This window comes from Filicampus tigris, chromosome 11 (assembly GCF_054856515.1).
Source record: "Filicampus tigris isolate MCC_2025a chromosome 11, RoL_Ftig_1.0, whole genome shotgun sequence".
Lineage (NCBI taxonomy): Eukaryota > Metazoa > Chordata > Actinopteri > Syngnathiformes > Syngnathidae > Filicampus > Filicampus tigris.
Window position 1 is genome coordinate 1662351 of NC_141227.1, and position 16952 is coordinate 1679302.

The window sequence follows — 16952 nt, forward strand, 5'->3', positions numbered from 1 at the left end:
TAGGCATCCATATACAGTATTTTAGATACTTTCTGCTCACTTGCAATAAAGCAACATTTGTACGGCAGACACTTCTGACTACCTTGGCGATCAAAATAGTTTTCATAGGATTTTCACAATAAATTAGTGCTGGAGTGGTTTTACCTCCATTGGTGTGATGTAGTCATTCATGCTACTGTTGAACACATAGATCAAAGCATCGTATAGTTGATTTTCCCAACAAACTTGAACCACCTTGAAACAAACACACACATATACACATTGAATACAATTGAGGGGAAATATTAGTGCTGCTTTTATGATGTGTTTTTATACTACACACATGCTGTATATCTAGGCTTGTGACGTCCAGACGAACAATGCATCTCTCCAGGTTATCCATCAAACCATTGCTGTGGTAATGGGCCAAGAGATCCTTCATGATGGGTGTAGGGAGGTGACCAAGGCGGTCCATTACAATGTACGACTCGAGTGATTCCAGGAAAACACCCTTAGCAACCACATTCTCCACAAGCCGAGCATAAAGCTGGTCGAATAGTAGATCGCTAAAATGAAGAAATGAAATTATTAATACATATAAGATCATCAGAATGTGGGTCAGTTTTCTGAAAAAACAGCACAAATACCTTAGCGATTATTTTAAGAGGGTGACGATATGATGTTTCACATTCTTGGGGCACTTGACTTATTCCAGCCTTTGATGTGCGTGAGAGGAAAAGTAATTAAGTCGATGGGAGAATAATCCCTAGGCATTTTTACATGCAATTTTTGATTGCCCCAACAAGTGTGCAGTTCTGGGATAAGGGTGCAGAAAGGACAGACTGAAGTCGAGGGGAGAATCCGTGCAGCCAAAAAAATGTTCATTTCCCTCTTACGCACATGGGATGATATACAGTAACCCCAAGAGTGCACAATAGTTCTATGAATTTAAAGTCAGAAAGCAATCCTATTCAAATATTTTAGTAGGTTACTTGTGTATTTGTATATGAATATTCTAGAAGTCCAATCTGGTGTTTGTGCTTAGGCATGATCTGAGCAGGGTACAACTAATTTAGCACAGACTGCCATTTGTTCACTTTTATTTGTTGACCCATTATTTATGGGGATTCATTCATCCATCCATTATCGATACCACTTATCCTCAGAAGGGTCGCAGGGGCGTGCTGGAGCCTATTCCAGCTGTCTTCGGGCAGTAGGCGGTGGACACCCTGAATTGGTTGCCAGCCAATCGCAGGGCACACAGACACAAACAAACATCCGCACTCACAATCACACCTAGGAGAGCAATTTAGAGAGTCCAATCAACTTACCATGCATGTTTTTGGAATGTGGGAGGAAACCGCAGTAAACCCACGCAGGCACGGGGAGAACATGCAAACTCCACACAGGGAGGCCAGAACCGGGATCGAACCCACGACCTCTGAACTGTGAGGCGGACGTGCTAACCAGTCGACCACCGTGCCGCCCCATGGGGATTCATGTGTTGTCTAATATTTTTACAAGCTAATAGTGTGAAATGACCTTGCCATCATAACTTAGAATAACATTTCTGAGTGACAAAAGTAAAAAAATTAAAAAAAAAAAAAAAAAGAGAAGTAACCAATTACAAAAATCAGACATATGCAATTAGGGCTCCGAAAAAAGTCGACCAAGTTCATCACCAAAAATGGTTGACACCATTTTTTGGGCCCTGAGGCCTTGTTGGCATCATTGTAGATGTTCCACACAGACATTTCCAGCTCACATAAATCCATTGCACTCTACTTAACCCAGGGGTAGGCAATTAATTTTGCAAAGGCGCCACGCCATGTATGAAACAAACACTTGCCTAGGGCCAAGCCAACTATATATTTAGAAAACGCTTATAGTCTTGTTTCAATAAATTGCTTCGTGTGTAGATATGGTATGTGTTAACTTGTAACAAATAAGAATCCAAATTTTAAACGAAATTATAAGCAGGCATTAATGTGCCCTATTTACACTTGAAAAATTATAACAATTTTGCGCACCAACCGCCGACTCATATTAGTCGTCCCGACTCCCAAATACAGGCGGTCCTCAGATTACGAGCGAGTTCCGGCGTAACCCAAATTTCCGCCTAAATTGTAATTAACACCAAAATACACCCTAAATCTCTAAATAAATATCTAATATCCATCGGTGTCTTGCCTTTCTCCGACCTTTTGATGATTTCTTTCCATCGTAATGGCTTTCCTCTTGGATGGACCTGCATCACTACAAGATCCTGCTTTCTTTTTTTTACACACAGGCTGTAGGGCTGGAGACAAAATGGGGAACGAGACTCGGGCACCGTAAAGTCAAAACAGCATAGGTAGAGTATTGCGTAACCCGAGGACCGCCTCTATATGGATAATTGGGAACTTGAAAGTATGCATATTATTAACAGTGATGGATAATGATACAGTGATGACTAATAATGCACCTGATAAGTACAGTATGAAACTGTAGATTTGCATACAGTCAGGGTTTCCCCCAGTGCTTTGTTAATGCTTTTCTTGCCCCCCTGCCAGGCTAAGAAAAGGGCTCGATGGTGCGCCCAATTGCGCAGGCATCCAAATTTCACGATGTGGTAACAGAAAAGAATTATAGGTTGTACATGTACAGCCATCCTGAAAGATAATTGCACTTAAAAAGGATGTACATGGATGGAATGCCCATTTCCAGCAACTATGACGTCATAATTCAAAAGGTACAAGGTGTTTGCCCATTGCGTCAGAAGGCTGAAGGATATTAGAAAACCCTTGTGCAATCATCATTAGCACTAGAGAAGCTATAAAATTGACCTTCCTTTGAGTAGGTTGACTCTCTGCAGCATCAAATTTGTGGGGTCGATTGAAAGCTCAAAATGGCCAGAAAAAAATAATTTCCATGTGAAACTCAACAGTTGATTCTTGTTCTGAGAAATTAAGGCTATGCCATGCGAGAAATTGAAAAGAAACTAATGATGATCCTACAAACGGTGTTTCGAAAATAAGGAAATTTCTTGGTGACCACAAATTTTGGAACGGTAGTGTACTTTAATTATTTTTGCTTTAACATTGATGAAACTGTCGGAAATCGTAATAGTTTCTAGGTAACTATATATCACCCGGAAAATTGGGTTATTATGACAGGCCTGCCGGTCGGCTTCTCTACAACCAGGCTTGGAACGTTTTCTGGAGGAAACCCTTGTACAGTATTATCAGGCCAAATATTCTTGGCCCTCTTCCCCCCACCGTGCAGAAAATAAGAGCGTTGCATGCTAACAGGACGACTGTTGTCATTTTTGCTAGTCTTTTTTTGGGCATAATAGATGCTGAGGTGCCTGAAGAGTAGCTTTTGCTTGCTACCTTGCTTGTAATAAGCTCCACACATGTGCACATCAAATAAAAACACAACTTTCAAAGTAAAAGCAACACATGTTTTACGCTTTACTTGGACTTCATGGAAGCTGTGAGGGCCGGTCAAAGACTGTGGCCATGACGGATGTGGCCCACAGGCTGAACCCGAGGTACAATCTCTGTGGCAGGCAAGTGCTGCAGCACTGCTCCCTGGCTCGATCTCCCCCCCAGCCCAAACATCCAGCCCTTTTGGGACAGTTTTGGGACAAATTAATTAATATGAAAATCGTTACTATTAAGTGACTATTGTGCTACTTACTTTACAATGACTTTAGAAAACCAAATTCTTATTTGCAATGAGATGCAAAGATGCAGAGCTGGGCATTCCGTCTATGTGATGGACCAGTCCATCACATGATGATTGACATGATGATGGACCTATGATGGACGCCCGTTTTACTAACGGTTGACGGGAAAAATTTCCCGTTTTTTTTCTTTTTTTAAGTTTAGATACACTTGACAGAAGCGTGTTTAAAATCAGAGGCGGAACGGCCTATAGGCAGATACTATTTTTTCTCCCGGAAAAAAAAGGCGAATGACGGATGACGGAAGAGTAGCCATGCGGGAAACCAAGAAGAATAACTGATGCAAAATTTTTTGTCAAATGCCCACGTCCCTACTGTGAAACATGAAGGAGGCTTGGTTATGCCGTGGGGCTGCTTTGGCTGAATTTGGCACAGGGGGTCTTGAATTCGTGCAGGCTACAATGAAATCACAAGACTATCAAGGCATTCTGGAGAAAAATGTGTTGCGTCGTATTAGAAAACTTAGTCCCTAATAATCGCAGGTCATAGGATAATGTAATGACCCAAAACAGGTAGTTTAAAATACCCAAGAAAGGCTAAGAGCAAGGCTAACAGCAAAACAATGGAATATTATGAAGTACTTCTATGAGCTCTGATCTAAATTCTATTGAACATCTTTGGGAAGATAAAAACATGCCATCAGGGGAAGGAACCCCTCAAACCTGAGACCAATGGAGCAGGCTTTTCACAATGAGTGGGTCAAAATACCTGACAGGTGCAAAAGTCTCACTGACAGTCATTGACTACAATGATTGCTTCAAAAGGTGGTGAAACAACATTAAATGTACCATCAGTGTTGTCCGGGCCTATTTAATTGCTTTGTTTTTAAAAACAACTTTGTTGGACCAAAATCCAAATGCAATATCTGTTTTTTATTGGTTCATTTTCAGTAAAATTGTATCTAGCATAAGTTGTTTACTTTACGTAAATATGTTTTCGCTCTGGCAGTGTTTTTTGTTTGTGTCATGTTTGTATGTTGAAAAACTGAATGAAAATATAAAATCAAATTGTATCTAGTATCCCAAGTTACCCAAGTACCAACAATTTGTCAGAGTGTGTATTTTCCCAACGTCTACATTCACAATCTATTCATTATATGTTGTGCTTGCAAACATGTATAATTATATTATAGAATATACTTACGTCCTTTGTAACAGCAGGCAGAAATCTATCAAGATAGGAATCACATCCTGAACATAAACATGGGAAATATGGCAGTGAATATGCATTTCGGAAAATGCTGAATAAAAACAAAGACTACTGTGTACAGTACCAAAAATGTCAGAAATCATGTTACGCAAACTTCTATCAGGGACAAAGTGTGTTAACACTTTACTGTAAAGATCTAAAATATTGTGTTGTACATACATTATACATATATATACCAGGTATGTAACGATTCACTCAAGGCCTGATTCGATTAGATTTTCAGTTCCTGATTTCCAATATATATATATATATATATATATATATATATATATATATAAATATATATATATATTTTTTTTTTAATTATTATTATTATTATTTTTTTTTTAAATCGCTACAATGATTGTCTCTGAGCGCTACTGCAACCATCCACAATCGCAATACTAAATACGTAGGACGCAAGCGTGTCAAGTAGGGCTTCCACAAACAATTATTTTGCTAGTCACCAACAGTAGTTCCGATTAGTTGACTACTCGGATCATATGTAAATCGTAGCATAATTGCACCAGCAAGCAGCTGCTCTCATCAGTAGTTTACAGCTTCAATTCGTTAAAGAGGAAGTGGAACCCAAACATATTTTTTTCCAAGAATATGTTGTATGCAGGCCCACTAGTTGAAATAAGCCATTCTGATAAATATTGCATTTGTGGAATAAGAGTTAATCCACCCGTTTTTAGCCATGTCTGGGGGCGGCCATTTTGTCATTTCTGTATACACTGGTACCTCTACACAGTAAAAATTGGAGGGTTAAAATGTCAGGGAGGTGATTTTAACTCCTCAAGAGTCATTTAAATATTTTCAGAGTTAAATTGTGTCCATAGTAGGTGTTATTTTACAGAGTTGTAGGTTAACTCTGCAGAGACGTAATTAAGCTCCGCCTTCGCACTGGCACTTCTGAAGTTTGAGAGAGATGAGTCAACGCCATTTTCCTCCTCCTCGGTTGTCACAGAAACACCAACATTCGTATAAAAGGCATAAAGTCATTTTCACTCTCAGATGAGACGAAGAGACTTCCCAGCAAAAAAATGAAGTGTTAAAGTTTGGGTCTTAAATAGAAATTATTTTTACTTTAGTTTTTTTATTCTGTCATCGTATAGTTAGTTGTACATTCCACAATTTACGCACCACGACAGCCAACAGTCATATACTGGTCTGCGACATAATGGCACTGGCAGAAGAAAGACTTATTTAAGCTTGGCTACTATATTTGATTTGTTTTAAACTCCGGCCTTGTTAATTGAATTAATACATTGTGATTAAAACAGCGTCCAGTCTTGGGGTTGATTGGAGCAGTGACGAGTAACTAGGCAGAGTGGCATGCGCCTCCTACACCTGCCTCGCATTTCTCTAATTTTCCCTCTCTCTTCCCCGTCCGTTGGAAAAGTAAATCATGTCACGCCATTCTATGTATATACATATATACATATACATATATATATAGATATACATATACATATATATACATATACATATATATATATATATATATATATATATATATATATATATATATATATATATATATATATATACATACATACATACATACAAAGAAGATATTTTTTACTTTTGCCAATAGCATCCATTTTGACCTGTTATACAGATATCAACAATATTAATAGAAGCTTGATAATGATAATAATCTTTTGAATCAGGCGTGTTGCAGCAGGGATAGATGGAAAACCGGCAGAACATTAGCCCTTGAGGACCGAGGTTTGGACACCCCTGCAACAGAGTATAATTTTCATTGTGCTTACGTGAAAATGCTGCTCCATCACTTGGATTCTGCCTTGTTCTGGACACCTCTTCATAGCATGATCAGCAAACTGCAGCAGAATCTCCACCATCTAGACCAACACATAGAGTTAAGATCTAGTTAAACTATGATGTCCATTGCAAACATGTTGCTGTCACTGTGCTGGTTCTGTGTATACCTTGTCGCCAATAATTCCCTTTCTTTTCAAAGGATCGCCACACAAGCCTGGAGAAAACACACATAACAGTAAACACTACACAATTATTATCATGCAATTAGTTTTGATAAATTAGACTTTGGCTTGACCTGGATGTAAACGGACCAGAAGGTGGTCGCTGTGAGCACTGATACAGATTATAAAAATTGAAACTAGTTGCTAATCCTTCACAAACTTTAAGCAGGTCCATCTACCACAGTGGTACCTTGAGGTTTGACGAAAATATGTTTCATGACAATGGTCAATTCAAAACAGATTCCCATTGAGATCTGTTTCATTTTAAACTAGAGCTGCAAGCAGCTATGAAGCCACTTTCGGGTCCTAGCATGTTGGGGTCCTAACACGTTGGGATACTGGCACATTGGAATTTGAATTTTTAGAAAATGGCACAATAAACCTCTAATGTGGATTTTTAATTCTTTTTGACAGGCCTGATTTGTGCGCAAGTTTTGTGAGTCTTCACGAATGTTTAAACCGTCATTGTTATAATCAACATCCATCTCACATATCGAATGTTTTTCCAATATCATGAAGCCCTACTTCTGACTCGCCCACTGTAGGTAAATTGTGAAAGACGTGATTTATTGACAATGGAGGCTGTCTGGAAAACACGGAAGATAGTGTTTTTCTGAGACGTTTTATGTACTATGCTACTAATGTAACAGGGCCAGGAAAAGAACTTGAAAGTACTTGTTGTACTACATTATAACTACACAAAATTTGTGAATAGACACCTGACGTGTTCTTTTATTATTATTTATTCTTTTATTATCCTCCATAACCAAAGGGGGGAACAAACATTTTTATGTGTTCCCCTACTTTAATGATTAATGTGTCACTGCCTCTTTTAAGTTGTGCACACGCATGTGACTCTCCCCTTTTTCTATTGATGTCCATGGGGAAGTAAGCACCTTTACAGCTGGAGAAACATTTCTTGTTTTCATTTTCAAGATGCATTGCTGTGCCATATAATTTGTGTAGGGGCACGATGTATCGTCACATTTGACGGGAGGATTTTGATTTGTGCTGCTGTCGTCAGGTTTGTGATTGAGACGATTAAACGCGCCAACACAGGAAATCCTGCTGTGTGTCATCACTATTCTGAAACACAACCGGCTACACTAACCTATTTTTCTTTTTCTCCTTGCTCTTTCCCTGCACTCAGTGTCTGTGCTTACACTGTTTTTTTCATCTCTTACTTTTTACCTCCTTTTAGATATCTATCTCGGTCCCATCCCCGCTTTCCCCCCCTCATCTCTTCAATGCATATCCATCTCAACTCAACCAGTCAAACCAAACAACTCTCACACAGTCTCAGTTCTGTTTGAGGTTTCTTATAATATTCCACTTTATCGGAACAGGAAGGGGAGTATGCTGGCACATTTTTGGCTGCCACTTTTCTGTCTGAAAATGATCTTTTTAGTTTTGAATGGTTGACTTTCAGGACTCACCGTGCCATGGCTGAAGGTGGAACCCAGGCAAGCCATCACCTATGTCTGTGCGGTTGGCCCTCGTTGACTGGGGCAGCTACCTGTTTTTCATGGCAGCCATCTAGTAAGCTACCGTATTTTCCGGACTATTGCGAAAACCATCTGGGAGGTGGCGGTGAAGGTGGTACGTGCATGTGTAACTTCTTTACACACACATACGTGACATAACACCCACGCCACTGCCAAACTAGTTTTCTTCGCAGCAGCAACGAGCTGCGAGGTGGATCTTCTCCTCTGTTGCAACAAATAAATTGTCGGGCCGAGCCGGGGGAAACTATAGATCATCGCAACATGTGACATAACGGCCCGATCACGAGAGAGAATGCGCGCGGCGTCATACACGCAGCAATAATTTCTGAAGTGTGCACGGCATTGTTGCAGACCTGTCGCCAACATGTCTCACAGCACAATGCGTCGGTCACGTGGTGCAATGCGGCAGTTGTCGCCCACGCCGACGCGTGAGTATAAAAGAGGCCTAAATAAGCCTTTTGCCGAGTAGGTTCAGATGAACTTTGGCCAACTCGCGACCACATCACACGCACGAGGGCCGATTAGTGGGCCGGACTAAAATCCACTTCCGCCCTTGCCTAGCCCGCCCCTTTTTTCCCCAAACGTGTCACCCCCCTGGCCTCTGCCCCCAAAATGGGCATCCATCCGGGACGGAGGGATCGACCGTTCCGCGTCCGGGATGGACTGCCCAGCTCTGGTCACTATGGTGCTGGGGATGAAATGATGGAGGAGGCACTGGTGTCGTAAAGTCGAAACGTCGTAGGTCACGTACATCATAATTCAAGGACTTCCTGTAAATTTACAGTTCAAAACTGTTCTGTAAATGCAGTAAATATCTCATTTATTTCAACATAGGTCCGGCTTATATAAAGGTGCAGTTTATAGTCCAGAAAATAAGGAAACTCGTTCCCTCAGCCCGCCAGCTAGCTCTCGTCAAGCTCCATCCTCGGGTATACAACTCTCTGCCATGCTGTGGTTATCCTGCACCACCTTCAACTCTTTTCCATCTTTTACGACAGCCGCCTTCAGTATTGTCTCCTTTGCAGACAATCAGGTCCGCTCGTGACACTGCCCCGTACATTTAGCCGTCGGACTGCGGGCTAACGCACATCTTCTCCCTCAACACTTTCCCATCGAAAACTAGTTTAGAATTCTGCCACTTAGTAAGGCTTCCCTGTGTTCTGACCGTGGCATGGACACTCAGCTCAGACATGCTCAGACCTCTTTCCTTGGTTTCTGTTTTGTACAAACCTTAAAGCATTTTTGAGTTTCCAGCGCAATATGAGTTTGATTAGCTTTTATGATCATGATCATAATCATAATCATGATCATTATCACTCACCAACCACAGCCTTAGCTGTTCGCTCATGGAAGGACCAGGCGAGAGAGAGAGCTTCAACAAAATGTTCCTGCTTCAACAAACAGTCAATGCGCTGCATACACAAAGAAAAAATTAATCAATTGTACCAAAGACAGGAGAACACCCACAGACAATAAGGTAAAGAAAACTAAGTTACCTCTCTCCAGGTTCTTAGAGTCATAGAATGGGCCGACTGAAACAAAAGAGAAATGGGAAAGACTGATGGACGATTGTTTTACCAAGTATATGACTGAATGACTGAAATGACAAAAAGTAGGTTAGCATGGATGCTCTTATGATTTATCTTGTTTTTTGGCAATACCACAACTCTAGACTCAAAACTCCAACTTTTTTTTGTCCAAAAGTAGGTCTATGGTACCAATGGGCAATCTATGGACAATTCAATCAAGTATGATAAAGTGAATATTAGGGACGAAGGGATGAAATGACTAATTATATTGTTATTGCAAAATATAATTGGATAACTTGTCTTTATTCTATGTTGTTTACTACAGAAATGTTTAAATTGTCATTTGGTAATTTATACTTATTTTACTATGATAATACCTTATTTATTTTTAGTTGAGTGTAACAGTGCATCTTTTTAAAGATGAAGTCAATCCCAAAATTGTGTGTGGTTATATATATATATATATATATATATATATATATACACACACACACACACATACACATATATATATATATACACACACACACACATACATATATATACACACACACACACATACATATATATACACACACACACACATATATACACACACACACATATATACACACACACACACATATATACACACACACACATATATACACACACACACATACATATATATATATATATATATATATATATATATATATATATATATATATATATATATATATATATATATATATATATATATATATATATATATATATACATACATACATATATATATATATATATATATATATATATATATATACATACATATATACACACACATTTACACATACACACAGAGATATATAGATATTAGGACTGTAAAACTATAAAACATTTTAATCGAGTTAATCACAGCTTACAAAATAATTGATCATAATTATTATATATTATATTATTATATATCATAAACTGCTGACCTGTTTTATGAATCTGAGACGTGATTGCTCATTGTGAGCAATTGTGATGTCATTTTCAGTCGACAGAAGACAAAAAGACTGCCCCCAGAGATGGCTAAAAATGAGTGGATTAACACTCATTCCACAAACGCAATATTTATCAGAATGGCCTGTTTCAACTCGTGGGCTTGCATCGAACATATCCTTACAAAAAAATGTTTGCGTTGACTTCCCCTTTAAGTGAAAGTTCTCAATTGCTGTTCCAATCAACTACAAATGTTAGACACACATGAACAAATAGTACCTTGGTGCCCAAACAGACGATCTGTCCTGCGTAGCTTGAAATAGACTGGTAGCAAGCTTTTTCTCCAACTAAAGCCTGGAATACAAAGATACTTTGTTAGAGACTGAAAATGATATGAACACGATTGATTGAACTTGACTTGTCCCAGGCAAAAACACTGACAACAACAACATTCATTCAGGAAGCTCTGAAGAAGCATGATACCAATCTTGATCATTTTAATCAGGTGTGTTGGAGTAGACGGACAAAACACGCAGGACAGCGGCCCTCAAGTACCGTGTTTGGACACAGCTGGTTTAGAATATTCCATGTGAATATGTTGGAATGGCTCATTCAAAGATTGACTGAAACCCCGATGAGCATCTGTGGCAAGACTTGAAAATTGCTGTCCACAGATGCTCAAGATCCAATCAGGCTGGTCTTGAACTATTTTGCCAAGAAGAATGGGCAACTTTTCAGGGGGTAAATGTGCAAAACTACTCGAGAAATACTTCCAAAGACTTGCAGCTGGAATTGCAGCCATATTTGGTGTTGCAGATGGCTCCTATGCATATTGGGAATGGGCGATGGCAGTGACTTTGGATTCGATCCAATACCAAGTAATATTAGACCAAATATCTCAATACCGATCCGATATAGACCGGAAGTGAATGGGTTTTTTTGTTTGTTTTTTTTTAACATAAAGCTGCGAACAAAACCGCATGTGTTCTGCCGCTGCACACTTATCATAAGTTCAACCAAATGACTTCAAACTATTTTGTTACCACTTCCATGTCACCTTGTCAACAGTGGCATGCACTCCATGCAACGCCTACAAGACTTGGGCCTTCACCCTTCACTGCCTTCACTGATCGTTCTTCATCCAATCAAATGCGTTTACAAAGTTCTGGTGGGCGGGACCAGAGCCATTAGTCTGTTTCTGCCAAGGTACAAAGCTCTTTGCCCTTGGCAACTCATAGCAAAAATTCTGATTAGAAGACAATACAATTATATTATATCATACAATAATTTAAATTATAGATTCATAAATAAATTGTAGATGTGTATTAATTGCAAATATCGATACGTGCCGTGCTTTAGAGTATGCTTGTTTTGTTGTTACTCAATTTGTCATTGACACACATAGCCGAATAAAACATAACGTTTGAAATAGAAACACAGCCGTCTGAGTCACACTTCCATCCACGTTGTTGTCACTGTCCATGCGGAAGCAATGAGAAAAAGGTCACTCGAATAACGAACACTAATGAAAACAAAAGTAATACATGCTTAAGGCACCTAAGTTCAAGAGACAATATTTTCCCTAAAAATGAATGCCTTTGGGGCCTTTTGTTCAGGCTGTCTGTGTATGCATGGAGGCATATAGCATGGAGGCAAGTGTCTGTCAGCCAAGCCAAAACACATTAGGATGTAATCCATTTTTCAATTTTGGTTGCCTCCGAAAAATGTGTTTCTTTACTTGCAATTACCGGTAAACAAAAAGGGATTTGAAATCAAAACAAATATTTGCAATCAAAAAACCATGAATTTGAAATAAAAAAATACAATCTATATTTGCAACAGAACTATTATTTCCAAACTTAAAAAAAAAAAAAAGTGCTGGTTCTCATGAAACTATACATTTTGGTTGCATGTGTGAAGTTCGAAGCCTTTTCATTTGCGACTGACAACTTCCGTCCTCATGGGCCTAATACAAAGCCGTGGACACCACTGCAGACACCACCGGTGCAGTTGGCAGAGGCGGAATTCCATCAATACTGACGAAAGGTGCGTCACTGACGTCACTGACGCCCGTTTGCTGACGAATGACGACAAACTTCGAAAAACTGACGACTAAGCATTAACGGAAGTGGGTTTTCATCCGTCACTGGAATCATCACTAACCAGGCTAGTACCGACGGACCTTCTCAGTCCTTCACTGATGGACTCACGTTTCACTGAGGACTGACGGGTTTCTACTTGGCTCTCACGGAAGGTGCACGCTTGTTGTTCTGCTCCACTTCCCTACCCCTTATCTGCCTATTGTTGTCTCATGTAGACTTGTGTCTTAACTATTACCCCAGCCTCCCGCTGCATTTCTTCCAAAAAACATAACCATGGATTTGGTCAGCTGTTTTTTTTCTCAACGAGAAGAGCTGGTAGAGGAGAGCCGGCTTGCCCAAAGTGGACGGTTGCAGCTGGATACACCTTAGATTCCTGGAACAAATGGAAGATGGTGTGTCTATATATTCTGTCCATCGAGGACGTAGAAGACACATACGCTATTGTAATTCTGATAACAGGTATCCTGCTGTTTGGAGTTGGCAGTTTCCTGATTTTATCATGAAAGGCATGTGACGGGAGTAGCTCTATTGGCAGTGAACCAGCTGCCGGTCTTCCTGGATGGTGTGGAACGAATGGCCACCACTCAGACTCGGGCGACGAGTGAGCTCAGTCTTGAGACACTGCACAAATGGTAAATAACCTGGTGACTTTGACAAATCGTTTCGGAAAATCGATTGCTAATTTGGCTAATCAATGCCCGATGAGAGGTACCAGCAAGACTCAAGATCGACTGAAATTGTCGGCCTGTTCCCAAAACAACCGTTATCTGGACTTTCTCCTGGATATGATGCTGCCGGTCGCTTATCTTTCACTTCTCCCCTCACTCCTGTGTCCTTGGACTGAAGGCTGTCTCCACGGCAACAAGACGTTATGCTTACCAGCTGGGACACTGACACAAGACATATCCAAAATAACATACAGTACTGCATACAGAACACTACCTCGCACCTTCTACTGGCTCTCATATTCCTCTCCCCGTAGCTGCACTGACGGATGCGCTTACTAGAACTGAGCTGCTAGTTTCCCCAAACAATCCATCCTCTCCTATCCGAGATCTGTTGTAATTGTCTTTTTATTGTGGCTGTATGTGTTTAGTTTTTTTTTTCCCAGGCTCAAACTATGCTCCTCAAGGTTGTCATCATGCAAGGAATTAAGCATTTCTGTCTTATGTTCATTTTCGAATGTAAAACAGGATGAAAAAAAAAAAATCACTCCATCAGTCTCTGATGGATAAGTTATTTGAACTTTGAACTGTGCCCTTGATGTTTTGATACGTGATTTGATATTGGGGCTGGCCCATCAGAAAATCCCTCACCAAAGCCTGGGAGACATTCCCTCCTGTGGCCAGAGATTTGAAATGGCGGCTGTTGTATACCAGTTGCACCTGCTCCAAGTCCAGAATCTCCAAAATCTCCTGACTGGGGCGGTCCACAACCTGTAGCTTTTCATGGCTGTCTATCAGGACTAATGTACGACCATTAATCCACTATAAAATAAAATTGGGACAGAAAGGAAATGAATCAATGATGCACCTTGCTATACAGCAAAATTTGTCATACAACTACCATAAAAGCCTGTCAGAGGTACACTGTATGGTTTATAAAACAGGTGAGCAATTGTGCTTGTGTTGCAAACATGAAAAGGAATAGCGTCGCTGTCCTGTGAAAAATCCTTACGTCCATTTTTTTTTTCTTTTATTTCTGTGTTCTGAGACATCCCATTAATGTTAAAAGTGAAAACACTGACAAAATTGGACATATATGTTTTCCACAGGACAGTGACGATATGGTGCCTAGTGCTGCCTATGACATTTGCAACCTCAATATTATTTTACATCAATTGACAAAAATCATGACACAATTACATGCCAGAATTCAAACATGATAAATATCTACCTTATTTTCCGCGCGGTCGCGTTTTTTTAGTTTGGCCGGGGGTGCGACTTATACTCCGGAGTAGTATGACTTATGTGTGAAATTATTAACACCTGTATATCATTTCACATGTTATTTTAACCCACATAAAGAACATAAAGATAAATCCTAAAAGCTATTAAAATGCATGAATAATTTAACCGGTTAAAATCTAATATTGTGTTATTAAGTAATCAAAATAGTATGATAAAAAGACAATTTGACCATCAATCCATCTATACAAAAAAGTGTACTGTTCCTTTAAAAAGCGCCGTGCCTGGCAGTGCATGGTCTTGCATCATCAGCCAGCCACACACACGCAAGTACAAGAGCGAAGGAGAGAACAGATAATTACGACCGAATCCAAAAATCCTTTGGGAGACTTGGAAACATTCTACATGGTCGATGATAAATAAAAGACTTATTTAATCGATCTATGACCGTTTTGGTAGTTTAAAGTTATCTTAACGTAACTTGCTTGTAATGCTACATGTGTGGATGTTAGCTAAATGTTACCATCCTAGCACTGTGGAAATGATGTGTACTAAGCACACAATTTTATTAATTGGATTTATATGGACACATTTATTTGCGTGACGCGACAGAGACAACTTGGATTCCGAGAGAGGGTTGAGCGAGGGCGACTTATACTCCAGTGCGACTTCTGTATTATGGTGACTCCGGACCGACGTATAGTCCGGAAAATACGGTACTTTGAAAAGACCAACAATTAGTTACAAAATGTTGAGATTTGCTAAAACAAATTAGGGTTAGTTTGACCATGAGTGTAAATTTACTAGGGCTGCAACTAACAATTATTTTAGTAATCGATTAATCTGTTGAGTACATTGGCGATCAATCAGATTTTTTTAAAACATGTTTTAGTGCAGAAAATGCACAATTTAATTATGATCCATTTACTGCTTTGGTTCATATGTCAGAAAATAGGCAAACATGTTTGTAATTGTTTTCCAGATTAAAAGCAGATGTTCGCAAATATTGTATTTTGATACAACACGAAGACTGACAGTCTGCTTTTATGGAGGAATACAGAAATCTGGGAACATTTACTGCAGACAGGCCTAAATTCTAAGAATTTTGATCATTTTAAAAGAAAAAAGATCTCTAAATGATTAATCGATTATGAATATTTCATGATTAATTTCATAATTGATTAGTTGTTGATTAATTGATTAATTGTTGTACCTCTACAATTTACATTAACAATAAACCCTAACACTATTGCATCAGTATGAAGATCAAATGGTCTGAAAAGCTGTCGTACCTTTACTTGGAGTACTTACATTCAAGCTGATAATATCACAGCTGAGATGAATATGTCTCTGTTTGATGACATGGATGGCACCCATCTCCTCTCTTTTTATCTGGACGAAGCAGTCAAGTGAAATGATTAAATGATTTTGATTTCATGAAAAAGCCTTATTTTGACTTATTTTTGTTCATTCTCTTGCACCTTTGGAGTTGGTCTTAATTCTTTCATTCTTTTTTTAAAAACTATGACATGGATAATAAATAATAAATGTTATCTGTTAGATATACTGTATTATAATACTTGAACTATTATCCACAAAAGGAAAATATAGAAGAATGCTACTGGATACAGTGGTAATAATTTACTGCATTTCAAAAGTGCCACAATACAATTTTATAGAGAACTGAATACAAATTGGAAAACAATTAATAAAATAACTTGTTGAAAATGTGAAAGAGGAAATATAACTTGTACATAATACACAGCCATACACTGTATACTGTAAATAATGCATTATGTTAGAAAACTGTCGATAAAATAGTTGTCCATTTTAAGATTTTCAGTCAAGAGGTAATTCAGTACATACCATGAGAAAGTGCACTGTATCTCCTTTGCAAAAAGCTAAGAATGGGTTGACAGCCATTTGAACAGACACAAACTGCCATGCAAGCTGTGGGACACTGGATGGATCAGACTAGAAAACAGAACACAAAGTAATTGTAATCATGCACCTTCCATTGTGGAAACATATTGCAAAAAA

The 16952-nt window shown here is 39.1% G+C and overlaps 1 protein-coding gene across 2 annotated transcripts in view; it reads right to left on the reverse strand.

Moving 5' to 3' along the window:
• vps8 (VPS8 subunit of CORVET complex) overlaps positions 1 to 16952 on the reverse strand; it is a 94343-nt gene that overhangs the window by 57855 nt on the left and 19536 nt on the right. For both annotated transcript variants that reach the window (XM_086045560.1, XM_086045558.1), the window contains 11 exons: positions 16779 to 16886; positions 16224 to 16304; positions 14322 to 14492; positions 11183 to 11257; positions 9905 to 9940; positions 9730 to 9820; positions 6850 to 6896; positions 6673 to 6762; positions 4850 to 4896; positions 323 to 545; positions 145 to 234 (listed from right to left, as the gene is read on the reverse strand). In XM_086045560.1, the coding sequence (XP_085901686.1) occupies positions 145 to 234; positions 323 to 545; positions 4850 to 4896; positions 6673 to 6762; positions 6850 to 6896; positions 9730 to 9820; positions 9905 to 9940; positions 11183 to 11257; positions 14322 to 14492; positions 16224 to 16304; positions 16779 to 16886 (1059 nt within the window). The remainder of the gene's footprint in view (positions 1 to 144; positions 235 to 322; positions 546 to 4849; positions 4897 to 6672; positions 6763 to 6849; positions 6897 to 9729; positions 9821 to 9904; positions 9941 to 11182; positions 11258 to 14321; positions 14493 to 16223; positions 16305 to 16778; positions 16887 to 16952) is intronic.